The sequence below is a fragment of the Carcharodon carcharias genome, chromosome 19 (genome assembly GCF_017639515.1).
Source record: "Carcharodon carcharias isolate sCarCar2 chromosome 19, sCarCar2.pri, whole genome shotgun sequence".
Taxonomy (NCBI): Eukaryota; Metazoa; Chordata; class Chondrichthyes; order Lamniformes; family Lamnidae; genus Carcharodon; species Carcharodon carcharias.
The window spans coordinates 56,505,453-56,520,974 of record NC_054485.1 but is presented as its reverse complement, the minus strand read 5'-3'; the positions used below and the strand labels follow the sequence as shown (position 1 = coordinate 56,520,974).

General features: G+C 46.0%; 1 protein-coding gene across 1 annotated transcript in view; it reads right to left on the bottom strand.

Moving 5' to 3' along the window:
• The window catches only part of adgrb2 (adhesion G protein-coupled receptor B2), a 1,120,188-nt gene that overhangs the window by 33,524 nt on the left and 1,071,142 nt on the right, over positions 1-15,522 (bottom strand). The window contains exon 35 of the mRNA XM_041212905.1: positions 2,894-2,998. Coding sequence (XP_041068839.1) covers positions 2,894-2,998 — 105 coding nt within the window. The remainder of the gene's footprint in view (positions 1-2,893; positions 2,999-15,522) is intronic.

Sequence of the window (15,522 nt, the reverse complement as noted above, 5' to 3'; positions counted from 1 at the left end):
GAGAATCTATCTCCACTTGGAGAGGCACGGTTTGATCAGAGATAGCCAGCATGGCTTTGTCAGAGGGAGGTCAAGCCTAACAAATTTGATTGAATTTTTTGAGGAGGTGACTAGGTGTGTAGATGAGGGTAGTGCTGTTGATGTAGTTTATATGGATTTCAGCAAAGTCTTTGACAAGGTCCCACATGGGAGATTTATAAAGAAGGCAAATGCACATGGGATATAGGGTAATTTGATAATGTGGATTCAAAATTGGCTTAGTTGTATGAGGCAGAGGGTGATGACAGAAGGATGCTTTAGTGACTGTAAGCCAGTGTCCAGTGGCATACCACAGGGATCTGTGCTCGGTGCCCTATTATTCATAATTTATATAAACTACATAGATGACTAGGTGGGGGGTAGGATTAGTAAGTTTGCGGATGACACAAAGATTGGCCGGGTGGTTAACAGTGAGGTTGATTGTCTTGGGCTACAGGAAGATAGAGCCGGGATGGTCAAATGGCAGATAAGTGGCAGATGGAATTTAACCCTGAAAAGTGAGGCGATACACTTTGGAAGGAGTAATTTGACAAGGAAGTATTCAATAAACGGCATGACACTAGGAAGTTCTGAGGAACAATGGGACCTTGGCGTGTGTGTCCATGGATCTCTGAAGGCGGAGGGGCATGTTAGTGAGGTGGTGAAAAAGGCATATGGGAGACTTGCCTTTATCAACGGAGGCATAGATTACAGAAGTAGGGAGATCATGTTGGAGTTGTATAGAACCTTGGTGAGGCCACAGCTGGAGTACTGTGTGCAGCTCTGGTTGCCACATTACAGGAAGGATGTGATTGCACTGGTGGGGGTGCAGAGGAGATCCACCAGGATGTTGCCTGGGATGAAACATTTAAGTTATGAAGACAGGTTGGATAGACTTGGGTTGTTTTCATTGGAGCAGAGAAGACCGAGGGGTGACCTGATCGAAATGTACAAGAAGATGAGGGGCATGGACAGGGTGGATAGGAAGCAGCAGTTCCCCTTAGTTGAAGGGTCAGTCACGAGGGGACATAAGTTCAAGGTGAGAGGCAGGAGGTTTAGGGTCGATGTGAGGAAAAACTTTTTTACCCAGAGGGCGGTGACGGTCTGGAACGTACTGCCTGGGAGGATGGTGGATGGTTGCCTCACATCCTTTAAAAAGTACCTGGGTGAGCACTTGGCACGTCATAATTTTCAAGGCTATGGACCAAGTGCTGGTAAATGGGATAAGGTAGGTAGGTCAGGTGTTTCTCATGTGTCAGTGCAGACTCGATGGGCCGAAGGGCCTCTTCTGCACTGTCTGATTCTGTGATTCTGTGAGAACGAGAGGGCACAGATTTAAAATAATTGACAAAAGAAACAAAAGTGATACGAGAAAAATCTTTTTCATACAGCGAGTGGTAGGGTCTGGAATGCACTGCCTGACAGTGTGGTGAAAGCAAGTTCATTTGAGATATTCAGATGGGAATTAGATGATTATTTAAACAGAAACAATCTGCCGGGTTATGAGGAGAAGGCAGGAGAATGGCACGAGGTGAAACGCTATTTTGGAGCACTGGTGCAGACAGGATGCACTGTGCTGTAACAATTCTGTGATTCTGTGTGGAATTGTGAATGACCATAGGGAGATGCATGAAAAGAGAAAATAACTCAAAGCAGTAAGACTATTTACAATCTTTTGAGTTTGTATTTATCTTCATAGGCTACCCCTAACACATTTTCGTGCAGCTATGTTAGCTGGCTGGTAGATTTGCTTTTATTCTGGCATTTCTGATGACGTTTCTGCAGGAAATCGTGTGATTTATATTAAAATGGGACTATACTAAGTTAAAATTAGCTCACAAAGGTTCAGATTAACTCACAGGAATGCTGGAAATTGTGCAAGATTCAGATGACCCAACTTGTGCTTCTCGTAATCACTTCTTGGACAATTGAAGATATTTAGAGCATCCTGTGGATCATTCAGACTCATGGAGGAGGGTTTTCCCCTTTGGGATGGAGATCCAGCAGAGTAGGACCACTCCATAGCGATCCTATCAATAAGTGGGTTGGGATTCCTTATATGTACACGGTGGACACATGCTAGCGAAAGAGGACCCACCAGTGCAAAGCCAGAGACCTGGAATGAATATTCTCTGGTACTTGGCCAGTTACACCTCTGGGCAAATTCTTCTATGCATTATGTGTACTGTTTATTTTTCAAGACTGGTCAGTCATTAGTGATATTGCTCACAAAGTGCATTTAATGGTGAAGTGATAAAGGATCGGTAGACCAGTGCACATAGATATAATTTGCTCCCAATTCTAATGTCATATATTTGTCCTTGTATATAATACTCTGATCTTATATTATTATTTATGGTTAAATAGCAACAATTTGGGAAGCAGATAGCTACAATTTGTTAAAGTATGGAGCTTTCTCTATAGTATAAATTGAGCTACAAGGAGATGTAAAACTGAGCCCCAGTTACCACTAGTGAGAAGGTGTAATTATGGTGTGACAAGTTTACATCTATTACAAATGTAGACATAGAAATTTGAAATGGAAAATATGGTATGAAGCATGAGTAGATGCAAGATTTTTAATATATTTTAGATTTTCATATCTCCTTTGAAAGACTGAAGGCATCAATTTGTCTGAGTACTTGAAGCATTTGTTCAAGAACAGTGCTTATTGTAATGTGTACCCTTACCCATCAAATATTGATAAAGTTTTGTCATGATTAGGAGTCTAGATAGAAACCACAATAATCATGATTCATAGCAGGCCTCTGATATCATTTATAAAAACACTACTAATTAAAATTCAAAATAAAGAATAACGACATGCTGAATACTGAGGTACATTAACCTTCCTCAAAAAACAATTACTCTTCACCTTAAATCCTGAGGGTTCGGGATCTCGGAATCTGTCCAAGGTGTGGAATTTCTGGTTTAGTTCATGATAGAGTTCTGAGTGACGCTTCCTTGTGTGCATGACTTTCTGCAAATCAGAACGTTAAAGAGGAATTAAAGCAATGACTGAAAATCAATGAAACCATTGTGGGAACTGTGTTCTTACCTTTGAGTGTAGTTAGATTACAATGCAAAAGTGACAGTGATGGGATAATTTTAACTGAACTCACTGGATGGAAAACCCATAGGATTGGGTGGAATGCCAGTTTTATACTTTCCTCCAATATTACTCTCTAATGGCTTCCGTGGAGAACAAAACCATGAGTGGTGTAAAATCATCATTGTACCCAAATGATTGTACCATTGTCACTTTTGATGGACAGGTTGGGTTAAAATTGCCCCCCATAACTCTGGAGTCAGGTCTGACTGCATAGGGCTGAGTGAGACACTCTGTCAGCAAAGTCACCTCTCATTACTTGGGTTTGACATTATATAGGTGAAGGTTTCCTTTGTGTGTTGTGTAAAGAAATTGTAAATATGCTTTTAATAAACCAATTACAATTTTGTTATAGATAGTGTGTAGAGGAATACAATTCCAGCATGTCATCAAACAAGTTAGAACAATGTTTTGGTGATCCACTGGCCCTTTGGGGAAGTGAAGCTGAGTGTCTTTCCACTGCTTTGAGTGTGCAGGCACTCCACTTGCATGTTCAAAACATGAAACATGTATTATATGAGAGCGAAGCCTTAATCTTGATTGTAACTCTTTGTGGAGTTCTCCAAAGGCTCAGAGTATAATTCATATCCAGGGGCTGCTCATGGTATAACACAGTGCTGCCAGTTTCAAACAGTATACTGCAACTACAGTATCAGACTGGCAGCACAAGGTAACAGTGCCCCAAGACGTCACACTGACAATAACATACTCCTGTACAAAACCGGAATTTTGATAGAACTAAATGCCAGAATGAAAACAAATCTGAACTGTCACATTCTTCCTTTAATATTATTTTCCCCAATTATTGGTTGAACAAAGTTCATGGCCACATTTCACACAGTCAAGATAAATTGGCTTGGCTTAGCCTCTAGCTCAAATATAGATACATATTGGCTCTTGCTGGCCCACTCAGAGTCAAGGACACCTAGTTCTGTAAAACCCTTTCTCCTCAACCCCGTCACTTTACCGAAATGTACTCATCTCACTTAACATAAGGTACGGGAAATACAGACAACAGTTAAACATCAAGCATTTGGCGAAAACTTCTTCCATTGTTTTTCCCTGCTCTCTCTGTTGCTTATTTACATGTACATATCTTGATTCTAGAAAACATAATTGAGAAGAAAAAGGTCACATGAAAGCGACTGGGAGAGAGAGAAGTGTAGGGAGAAAAGGAGGAGGTAGGCAAGAGGGAGAAATGGGAAACAAAAGGAGGCAGATAGAAGAGTGGGAAAGAGAGACAGAGATAGGGAGAAGTGGTGAGAAGAAGGGGAAAGAGAAGGGGAGGCAGAGAGAAATAAGAGGTAAGAGAGAAATGGGAGGAATTTTAACCCTGGGGAGCCCATTGATTTTGGTGCAGGTGAAAACAAGAGAAAAATATGAGTACAATTCGAGTCTGCCAACTTGCATGTTTAATTAGATTGCTTTAGGCTGATTGCTTTAGAAGTGGCATGTTGTCCATTAACATATGCTAATCACTCAGTTGGTGCGATTTTTAAACTGACCTTCAAATTTAGTGGCCTGTCTACGGGTTACCGGGCTTCTTGAAACTCACCAGTGCAAGCAAGGTGAGAACTCAACAGTAATTGAGGGCCCTGATCAAACTCATAGACATACTGCACAAACTATTCTACTCGCATCTGTTTTCTTACCCATTAGTGGGATGGGTTTGTTCATAGTTGTTTTGCTAAGATTTGTATTCTTCGCTTTGGAGGTTTTCTGAATCATATCAAGAGGGATTGCACTTTGGCTGCTTTAGAATGGACCATGGGCAAGGATCAAGAGCAACCAGCTGCTGTTGAGAGACCTGTAGCTGGGAAGAGAAAGAAGCAACAAAGTGGTGCAGCTCAAAGGAGATCTACTCACAGCACAGCTTCCTTGACATGTTGGAATGGTTAGAAACATAGGAAATAGGAGCTGGAGTGAGCCATTTGGCCTTTTAAGCCTGTTCTACCATTCAACAAGATAATAGTTGATCTTTTATCTCAACTCTACCTTGCCACACTACTCCCAAATCCCTTAATTGCCGTAGTAGCTAGAAATCTATCAACTTGTCTTGAATATGCTCAAAACTGAGCATCCGGTTCTCTGGAGTAGACTATTCCAAAAATTCACAACCCTTTTAAGTGAAGAAATTTCTCCTCTGCTTAGGTCCAGGAGATTTGTTGCCACTTAGTCCCATTAATTTTTCCATTATTATTTCTTTACTTATTCTGGGGGAGAATTTTCCCCATATTGGGCAGGGAATGCGGGTGCGACGATTGGGACTATGACGCCAATTGAGGCCCGCCCAGTGTGTTTGGTGACCCCGGGGATGGTAGGAGTGGGCAGGCGTAGGCGGAACGGCAATCACTGCCGGGTCCGATGGTGACTCGGCGGCCTGTTTAAAGGCCAAGCTGCAGCCGGACCAAGGCTGCTGTACATGGCCAGAGGTTGAGGGCAAGGCAAATCAGGGAGAGACATGCAAGAGGGTAGGGCCGGTAGCCAGTGTGCACCCAGGTTTTCTGATGAGTGCCTTGCTGCCCTCCTCGAGGAGGTGGCAGCACGGCGGGATCTGCTTGTCCCCAAGGATGGGAGGAGGAGGCCACACTACTTGACAAAGCATGCGTGGGAGGAGATTGCGGAGATTGTGAGCTCCCACGATGTGGTGCGGCACTCATGGACCCAGTACCGCAAGTGCTCCAATGACCTGCTGTGCACGGGAAGGGTGAGTAGCATGTTGGCATCATTCACTGCACCCACCATGTAAACTTCTCCCCCGTTGGCGGTCAACCCATGTCTGAGTGGCCTGAGTGCGATGAGTTAGTGACAGCATGTGTCCCTAGCTCAGTGGCCCACCAGAGCTTGTCTATGCATTCAGCATGAGAGGGTTAAGATGAGATGGGTTCTGCACCCGCAGCATGTGATGCAGTGACCCCACATGACTGCGGTGGGTCCAACCTGGAGGAACTACACCCAGGCACACTGGTCGAACTCCAACACATGTGGAAGTCATGGTGATGACATGGTGTGAGGGGATCTTCAAGGTCTTGTGGCACATATGGGTGTGCTGCCCTCTGCGCTCCACGTCATTACGCCTCCTTGCAACGGCTGGTACAACTGTGTATTCCCGACTGTGATGAAGGCAGCATGTGGACGGGAGGAAGGACCACGCATAGTAGTGTGAGTGCTAGCCACCAGCGGGAGAAGGATGCATTGCAAATCTGAAGTGGCCAACTGGGCTTGGGGTGGGCTGGCCGCAAGGAGAGTGACGGTACAAGTTATCATTGCAATTTTTTCATTTGCAGGAGAAGAATTCTCATAACACCGCTGAGCGGCTGAGGACTGGCGGTAGGCCAGTCCAGATATTGATGCTCAGCCGCTACAAGCAGGAGGCACTGGACCTGGAAAGGCGGCATGCGCCCAGGTCCACTGGAGCCAGAGAGGCTGGGGTTCCATGGGCAGGCATGTATGGCCAGCACTTATGTCACCAGTAGTCTCCCAACATCCATGCCATTGCTGATTGTTCAGTGAGTGGCGTTACCAACATGGCGTGCCCAGTGCATGTGGACTGATGAGCGCTTGATGAGCCCGGGGACTCATGTACATGTACATGACATTGCCCGCAGGCTAACTGATTGAATTTCCTTACTCTTCCTTTCAGCATCATTGGCACATAGCGGGAGCAGGAGCAGCAGGGGCCCCCTCTGACACCTGAGGGCCGTGAAGTTGCACCATTAGAAGCGTCACACCATCTCTGCCAGGCAGGGACCAGCGCAGATAATGGCACCTCGGTAAGCATCATATCTTCAGCTATTGTCCCGGGTCACAGTGGTGAGGGCAATTCACAGTCACTGGAGCAGCTGGCGGAGACAGAGAGTACTGATGGCGCCTGCAGTGAGAGGACTGAAGGGGCCCAGTCACATGCTCAATCTGTGGCAGATGATGAGCCTCTGGAGTCGTGGGCAATGCAACCAAGTGCTGTCATGCGGCCGGGTGTTCGGGAACATCTGGTGGAGATACATGAGGCTCTGCTTGGCTTAGTGTCAGTGGTGGAGGAGCCTACACAGGCTGTGGCTGATGCATTGATGATCATCATGGCTGAGCGGCAAGCTTCCTCCGTGGAGAGATTGGCGACTCTCATGGAGAGGCAGCTCCAGGAACAGGTTCAGGAGTTGCATTCGGACCTGTGTACCCTCACAGGGGCATTGCCTCATCTGGTTAGTGCATGTGTGGGTGGTGGTTTGACAACCAGGTATCCCACCTTGGTGCCCATCCATCTACGGTGAGCAGGGAGGGCCAAATGGACCTCATGTTGGTGGAGCAGCTGCCTGTTGTCTCTGCTGGCGCCCCTCATGGCGTTCCAGATGAGGGCCACTCCCCCGCCCCTCTGCCAGTGGCCGAAGCACCCAATGAGGCTGAGACGACTGGGGTGATGCTAGCTGCAGAGCTGGCAACTCCCTCCCAAGCGTGTCCATCACAGGCTCGATGGACCAGAGGACGTCCGCCAAGATCATCGAAGCCAACAGGATATCAGAGAGAGCAGGATGTCTCAGATGCCACTGCCAGTTACAGGGCACCACAAAGACGTAGCACCCGCAAAGGAAAGATGAAGGCACCTTAGGCACACCCTGGGTTCATCACTGGTGGTTTTCTGTTGCCCCCCCCCCCCCCCGAAAAGTTGATTAGAACTCTGTGTGAAGTCCAACACGTTTTGATTTCTGTAATTTGATAAGACTTTGACTACAATATTAAATTAATGTTGTCTCAAGTGGCTGTGGGTTCCTCTTTATTTGGAATGGTGCATGGATTCCTGAGATTGGATGAATGATTTGTGTGTCTTTCAGATTTATTGACAGCGCTTATCGCCAATCCTTCTGTCCAGACAGATGAGGTCTCCAGGATGGAGGCTATAGGCCAGGCTTGTGTTGCACATCCATATGTGATGTGCTAGCTATAGGTTCCTTGGATTAGAGTATGTTGGGTATCCCTGCCTCCCTGGTGCATGCCCGGGTCATCCTGTGCCCCCTCATCATTTCCCTGCGCATGCTCATCCTCGGACTCACTGCTGGACTCATCGTGCTCAGCTCCAGCCACTCCATCTACATCTTCTTCGTCCACAGCATCCCCCCTTTGCAGAGCTAGATTGCACAGAGCACAGCATGCGGACACTATCAGTGACACTCGATCTGGGGGGTACTGGAGTGCGCTCCCGGAATGGTCCAAGCATCTGAAGCGCATTTTGAGAAGACCGATGGCTCTCTCCACCACAGCCCTTGTGGAGGTATGACTTCTATTATACCGCTGCTCAGCTTCTGCTATTGGATGGCGGAGAGGCGTCATGAGCCACCTTCTGAGGGATAGCCCCTATCTCCCAGCAGCCATCCATTCAACTGGGCTGGAGCACTGAAGAGCCCCGGCACCTGGGAGTATCTGAGGATGTAGGCGTCGTGGGAGCTGCCTGGGTACCTTGTGCATACTTGCAGGATCTGCATCCTGTGATCACACACTATCTGCACATTCATGGAGTGGAAGCCCTTCCTGTTGACGAAGGCACCTGGCTAACTTGCTGGTGCCTTGATGGCCACGTGTGCAGTCTATTGCACCCTGGACGTGGGGGAAGCCAGCAATGGCCACCAAGTCTCTGGCTCGCTGTGCCTGACTTGCCTAGTCCCAACGGTAGTTGATGAAGGTAAGTGCATGCCTGAACAGAGTGTTTGTCACTTGCTTCACAGCTGATTGGGAGACACCATAGAGATCACCCACTGAGCCCTGGAAAGAGCCGAAGGCATAGAAGTTGAGGGCAGCTGTGACCTTTAAAGAGATGGGTATGGGGTGTCCACCTACACAGTTAGCTGATATCTCTGGACCAATCATCTGACAGATAGTGTTGACTGTCTCTCTTGACAGACGGCGCCTCCTTCGGCACTGCATCTCAGACATATTGAGGTAGGTGGCTCGCGCTCTGTATGCCCTGGCAGCAGGATAGTGGTGTCTTCTGCGGCTCCTTGCTCCTTGGACTACCTCTTGGCCCTGCATTCCTTGTGCCTGTGACCTGTCCTGTACTCCCAAAGGTCGTTCCCCTGGAGGCTGAATGTGCACTCCTGGCCTCCTCCCCCTTCTAGCCCTCCCTTCCTCCTCAGATGAGGTGACTTCAGTAGAGAGATCAACTCCCATTCCCAGGCTCAGAGAGGCTTACTGAAATCTACAGGCCCTAAAAGAAATCCTCACTGAAAAGTGCTGACCTGAAGGTAATGAGTGCAGTTCAAGCAGTTGCTATGTGTTTGAGACATCTCCACCTCACGCACGCAACTTTCAATAACTTCTGACCACTAACTGTTAAATGCCTGGATTTGCAAAAACAATGATCCCTCTTTCCCGCCTGTGGATGAGGATCATAAAAGTTTTGGATAGCCGCAAGCTCGTTGTAACTGGTGCGATGAGCCGAATATCGCACGGACACCTTAAAATCCAGGACAATTGGAGCCATAACTACCTTAATTGGCCTGGTTTTGATTGGCGGCTGCACAACAGACATAGTCACCCGCCCGCCCAGCGAAATATCACGATGGCGCGCGGTGACATCGGGACATGCACCCAACGTCACCACACATCATTTTACGCATCAGCATGTGCCCCCTGCATGCCAAAGGAAAAATTCTGCCCCTGGTTTCTTTAAGCTCCTCATTCTTGCTGGACCCTTGAAGCCCCATTGTTACTGGAACATTTTTTGCATCTTCTACCATAAAGACAGATACTAAATATTTGGTTAATGTCTTTGGTAGTTCCTTATTCTGCTTGTCCCTGCTTCTCAGCGATCTACTTTTGCTTAGACTAATCTCTTTCTATTTACATACCTATTGCAATCTGTTTTTATGGGCAAAATTTTCCCATCGGGGCCATGGGGGCTCATCGCCATTTTATGTGGGTGGGCCAATTAAGGCCCGGCCAGCGTGATGTCCAGACAGAAGTGCTTTGCACTCCCTGTGCGGGCAGGGGGGATTCCCTGAACTGAGAGTGCGCTCTTTCGCGCATGCGCATGAAAGAGCGCACTCATCTCTCTGAGGCTAAGCGCTACCACAGGGAGATTGGCTGTACACGTAAAGATCTGAAAAATAGAAAAAAAATTCCCTGACTTGTCCCCTCATGTGACACTGTCACATGAGGTTGGGACATGTCCATAACTTTTAAATACACTTAACTTTTTTAAAACCTACATGAAACCTCATCCCACCCGTGGATGAGGTTTCATTCTTTTTCTAATGCCCGCCAGGGCTCCTAGCCTGCCCGCAGGTCCATTAATTAGTTTAATGACTCTGTCAATGGCATCAGTTGACCATTGACAGGTTGACGGGCGCACAGCTGATTCTGCTGAGACCCCGCCTACCTGAAAATTTAAATAGGGCGGGGTGACGTCAGGGGCCCTGCCCCCCGCTTGCCAACCGAAAAATTCTGGCCAAGTCTCTTGCTAGTTTACTTTCACAATTTCTTCCTTTCTGATCAATTTCTTGATCCTCCTTTATTGAATTCTAAAATCCTGCTAATCCTCAGGCTTACCATTCTTTTTGGCAAGATTATTAGCCTCTTACTTTGATCTACTATTATCTTTGGATTCCTCTTGCTAGCTACAAGTTGGTCCATGTATTTCTGTGGGATTTTTGTGCCTTAACAGGCTGTATATTTGTTTCAAATTATGTATTAACTTACAGGCTAGCTATTGCTTGTCTACTGTCATATCTTCCAATGTAGTTTCCCAATCTGCCTTAGCCAATTTGCTCCTCATACCTACGTAGATTGCTTTGTTTAGATTGAAGACTTGAGTCTTCTCCATCTGCTCTTGCTCACTTGCAAAGTGTGAGTGACCAGATGAAAACCCAACTCTGCATCTTACTGGCCCCACGAAAGTGTGAGTATCTGAGCTGATGCATTCAAGATAAGTATGAATCCTGTGACAGTACACCCTCAGAAGAAATTAGTTCCACTGAGAATTTGTTGACTGCAATTTCCATTAATTGTTACTGTATGTGTATATTGTATATACAATATACATTATATATTGCCCTGGCAGATCTCTCAAAAGACATGATTGAGTATTGACAAAGCAAGTATGTTGCAACTTAGAAGATCATTATATTTCATTCACTGTTGTAATCAAGTCAACAGGATTTGCTGCTATATCACAGGTGGGTCCCTGATATTTAATTATGTCACAGATAGCTGGTGTTACTGTGTCCATGTCTTCCCATCTCCAACAGCCAGGGATGCAGAAACACCATTTAACTTAAGCATCTCCTCTCAGCAGTTGTGAATTCTGAGACCTGTGGAGTAGAATCTCTGGTTCTCTTCGTCATGTTCTGTGTTCTTTTCTCCTACAATGGGTTAAATAGGAGATCTATGAGTGATTGAAATGGAAAGTGTTCACGAGATGATGGACTGCATTTGATGAGGGGTTTATTAGTTAGAGCCATTAAATTGCATAAGGATGAGGGTGAGTAGCAATGGTGGATGGATGGATGGAGATGTAAGAAAATACATAGAAAGAGATGAGAGGGTGGTGTAATGCACACAGCAGAATGTAGGTGAATGTGAAGCTGTGACCTGGTTTGATCATTAAAGTGATTCCTGCACTGAATCCAGGAGAGTCGTGTGAAGCTCCTGTGGCTGACCTCCAGGACCACCTTCAGCCATGCCTTCTTCATAGCATCAGCAGGTTTCTTTCACCTGATGGTGTGTATCTCTCTCCAGCTCCTCCCAGCTCAAGCAGCACATCAAAGGAGGTAACATTAAAGCAGGTGCAGCCTTTGATTGCCCTTATTCTGTACTCTGTGTTCTTCCACTGCCATTTGCAACTCCAAGCTCAAGCAAATTCTATCTTTGAATTGGCTCTTTAAATACTGGAGCTAAGATCACATCAAGCAAGCCCAGTGAGTCCTTATTATGTCAGTGCCTTGCAATCTCTGAAAATAGCTGGTTGCAATAAAAAGCCAAATAAGATGCACTGAACTTACTTTCAGGTTTAGGTTCAGGCTTCAGGTTCCAAAGAAGTCATATTGGACTTGAAACATTAATTCTGTTCCTCTCTCCATAGATGCTTCCAGACCGGCTGAGTTTTTCCAGCACTTTCTGTTTTTAATTCAGATCTCCAACATCCACAGTAATTTGCTTTTACTTTCAGGCTTTCCATGTGATATTGGACACTCTCTCCCCAAAGTTCTCAATGGGTCTGACTTAATGCTGCCAGACCTGCTGAGTTTTTCCAGGTATTTTTGTTTTTGACTCTTCTCTTTGTTCCACTCGTGGGTTGGTTATAATAGAGTTTAGGTGTAAGAAATAAGCCAGGCAGGTTCCTTAAGTTAACAAGTAAAGAGTTTTTGCTAAAATTCATTCAGGCAAACACGCAGAAAAAAACAAAAGGTTTAAGATGTACAAATATATTCAGTTACCCACTAATGCAAAAATAACACAAACACAATACCACAAAACGCCACTCCTCATCCCTCCCCCCCTCCCCCTCCCCCTCCCGCCTCCTCCGCCCCACCTCCCAAACCTCCAGCATGCAAAAAAGGAAATAAAACTCTGTAAAGTATCAGATCGGAAAACTTTAAGTAAAAATCAAAGTAAGATAAACAGATTATTTGAAGTTTGTCAGAATGTTTGTTTACAGCTGAAGGGTCACTTTCCACAATAGCTGCTGGTACTTGGGTTACTCACTGGAGCAGTCATGGCTGGTTGGTTCTCTTATCTCTTGGAGACAGTGGTGTTGATTCTGAATTCTTCTTTCAGAACCCTTGGGGCAGAATTTTAAGTTCAGCTTGCAGGCGCGCGCCCGACACACCCGATCGTAATATGATGCCCGATGACTTCGGGTGTGCATCCCATGCCTCAGGGAGATTGAAGCGCTCTTTCACACACACGGGTGAACTGCGCACCAGGCCCACTTTCCATCCTCCCCCCACCCGCACAGGTAGCACTGAGCGCTGCCGCTTGTGATCCATGCAAGGCAGGCTTTAATAGGCCCACCCATGTGAAATCGCGGTGCGGAGCCGATCACAGGCAGCGGTTCTCTTCCCGACTGCCCCGCCTGCTAACGCCCGACAAGGGAAAAATTCTGGACTTTGTTTTCAGCAATGAGGTTTTCAAATCACAAACTGCTTAGCTTTGATGAGAAAGGTCTCAGAGAAAGAAAGACAAGGTAAGGCTGTGCCTCTTATTTCCCTGCGGCATTCGATCTCTGACGGTTAGTTCAAATCCAGTATATTTTACAGCCAAGAGCTGGGTCACGTGACCTCTCTCTGGTTTCAATCTGGGCTTATCTTAGTCACTGTCTCTGGGAGCTCCATAGACTCTGTGGGCAGAATTTTGCCCTTCATGGGTGGGTGGGCCCCACTGGCTTGGCGGCGGGCGGGCAGCTGATTGCCGCCGCTGAAACAGGCCCCGCCCCCATTTTAAGTGGGCAGGCCAATTAAGGCCCACCCAACGAGCCACCCGATAGGAAGCGCTATGTGCTTCCTGTGCGGAGGGGGGCAGAGGGATTCCCCAACTATCAAAGTGCGCTCTTCCGTGCATGCGCGTGAAAGAGCGCACATCTCCCTGAGACTAAGTGCTGTCTCAGGGAGATCGCTGAAGTTTTATAAACTTAAAGAAAAATAAAAAAATTATTAACATGTCCCCCTCATGTGACAATGTCGCACAAGATGGGACATGTTAATAAACATCACATAAATTTTATTAAAGTTTTTTAAAACAGACATGAAATCTCATCCTGCCCAGTTTCATGTTTTTTCAGAAGCCCGCTGGGGCTCCTGGCCTGCCCACCAACCTTAAGGTTGGACAGGCAGGGCTATCAGTTGGCTTAATTATCCTGTCAATGGTCTCAATTGGCAATCAGCTCTCCGCCCACCTTCCTGAATGTTTAAATGGGGCGGGATGACGTCGTGGGTTCCTCCCAACGTCATCCCACATCATTTTCCTGTCAGCGAGCGGGCTCTGCTCCCAAATCGTCGACGGGAAAATTCTGGCCATAAAGTTTGGTCAGGACACCAGAGAGAATTCCCCTGCTCTTCTTTAAAATGCTGGCCAGGGTTTTCCAGCCCTGCCGGTGGGACCCACTGCGGGGATACCGCCGGCCAGTCAAAAGTCCACTGACTTTTGGTGGGACCAGAAAATCCCAGTGGCAAGTGGGGCCAAAAAGTACCAGCCACAACCCTTTACACCTACCTGAGCAGGCAGATGGGACATCAGCTCAATGTCTCACCTGAAAGGTGCACATCTGATAGTGCAGCACTCCCTCAGCAATGCACTGAAATGCCAGCATTGATTTCTGTGCTCAATTCTGGCATAGGACTTGAACCCAGAACCTTATAGCTTGCAGTTTGTTCCACTGCTGAGAGCAATGGACATATGGAATAACTCTCCAATAAAAGAGTCAAATAGCTGTTTAAAAATACACATCATGCATTAAGAAAGAGCTGGTAGGAATGTGATTGAAGACTATATAAAGATAAATACACATAAAAACAGCCAAATTCTACAAGGGAGATGCTAGTTCCTGTGTCTCTGGGATCATGGAGATACCACTTGTGGAGAGTAATCAGCCAAGCTAGATGGCAAAATATTGGATTGCTTTCAAAGGGTCAGAGAAATATTTTGCAGAGCTTGCCTTCAGAATTTTAGTTGAGTGGAAATAGGTAGGTTAGATTGTAGTCTGTGGTCCTAATGACCTGAATGGAATCTTTTCTTCCTTGCTTTCATAAATCCTGACGCTCATTGTGCCATAGAGGGCATGCTTCATTAACCTGTGGTGTTAGAGAGCCATTGCCTGTCTTTTATTTTGTTCAATTTACTGGACAGTAATATAAACATATATTGGCATTTCAGAAGCAAAGTTCAGCAAGAACACTTAACTTTCCTTGACTGCAGCTATTAGTCTTATATTGTTTTCAAGCTGAATAAAATACTTAGAAAGAAGCCTCCAGCCCAGTACAGCAACGTGAAATATTATTCCATATTTTAAACTGTGATCCAGAACACCATGCAATGAAAATTAAAAAGCATGGCAATTCAGAACAGCAGTTTTCACTCAACCATATCATCATAGCCTTCACACTACTTAATTAAAGGAATCCAGTTCACCAACATATTGAGCATATCAATCATACTTCCCCATATTTGTAGTTTAGTTCCAGACTTGTTACGATGAATATGTTGTGGAATAACAAATCTTTGTTCTGGCACGTAGCTCAATGTATACTGAGCACCACTGATAGGACTTTGGGGTGGAAATGACCAACGTTTATTTGTTTTGTTTTTAAAACCACTTCCATGGGCAGAATTTTATGTCCCATGGCTGGGTGTGAGCCCAACCATATTGGGCGAAAATTAACGGGCTATGGTCGCGGATGAGTGTCCCAACATAA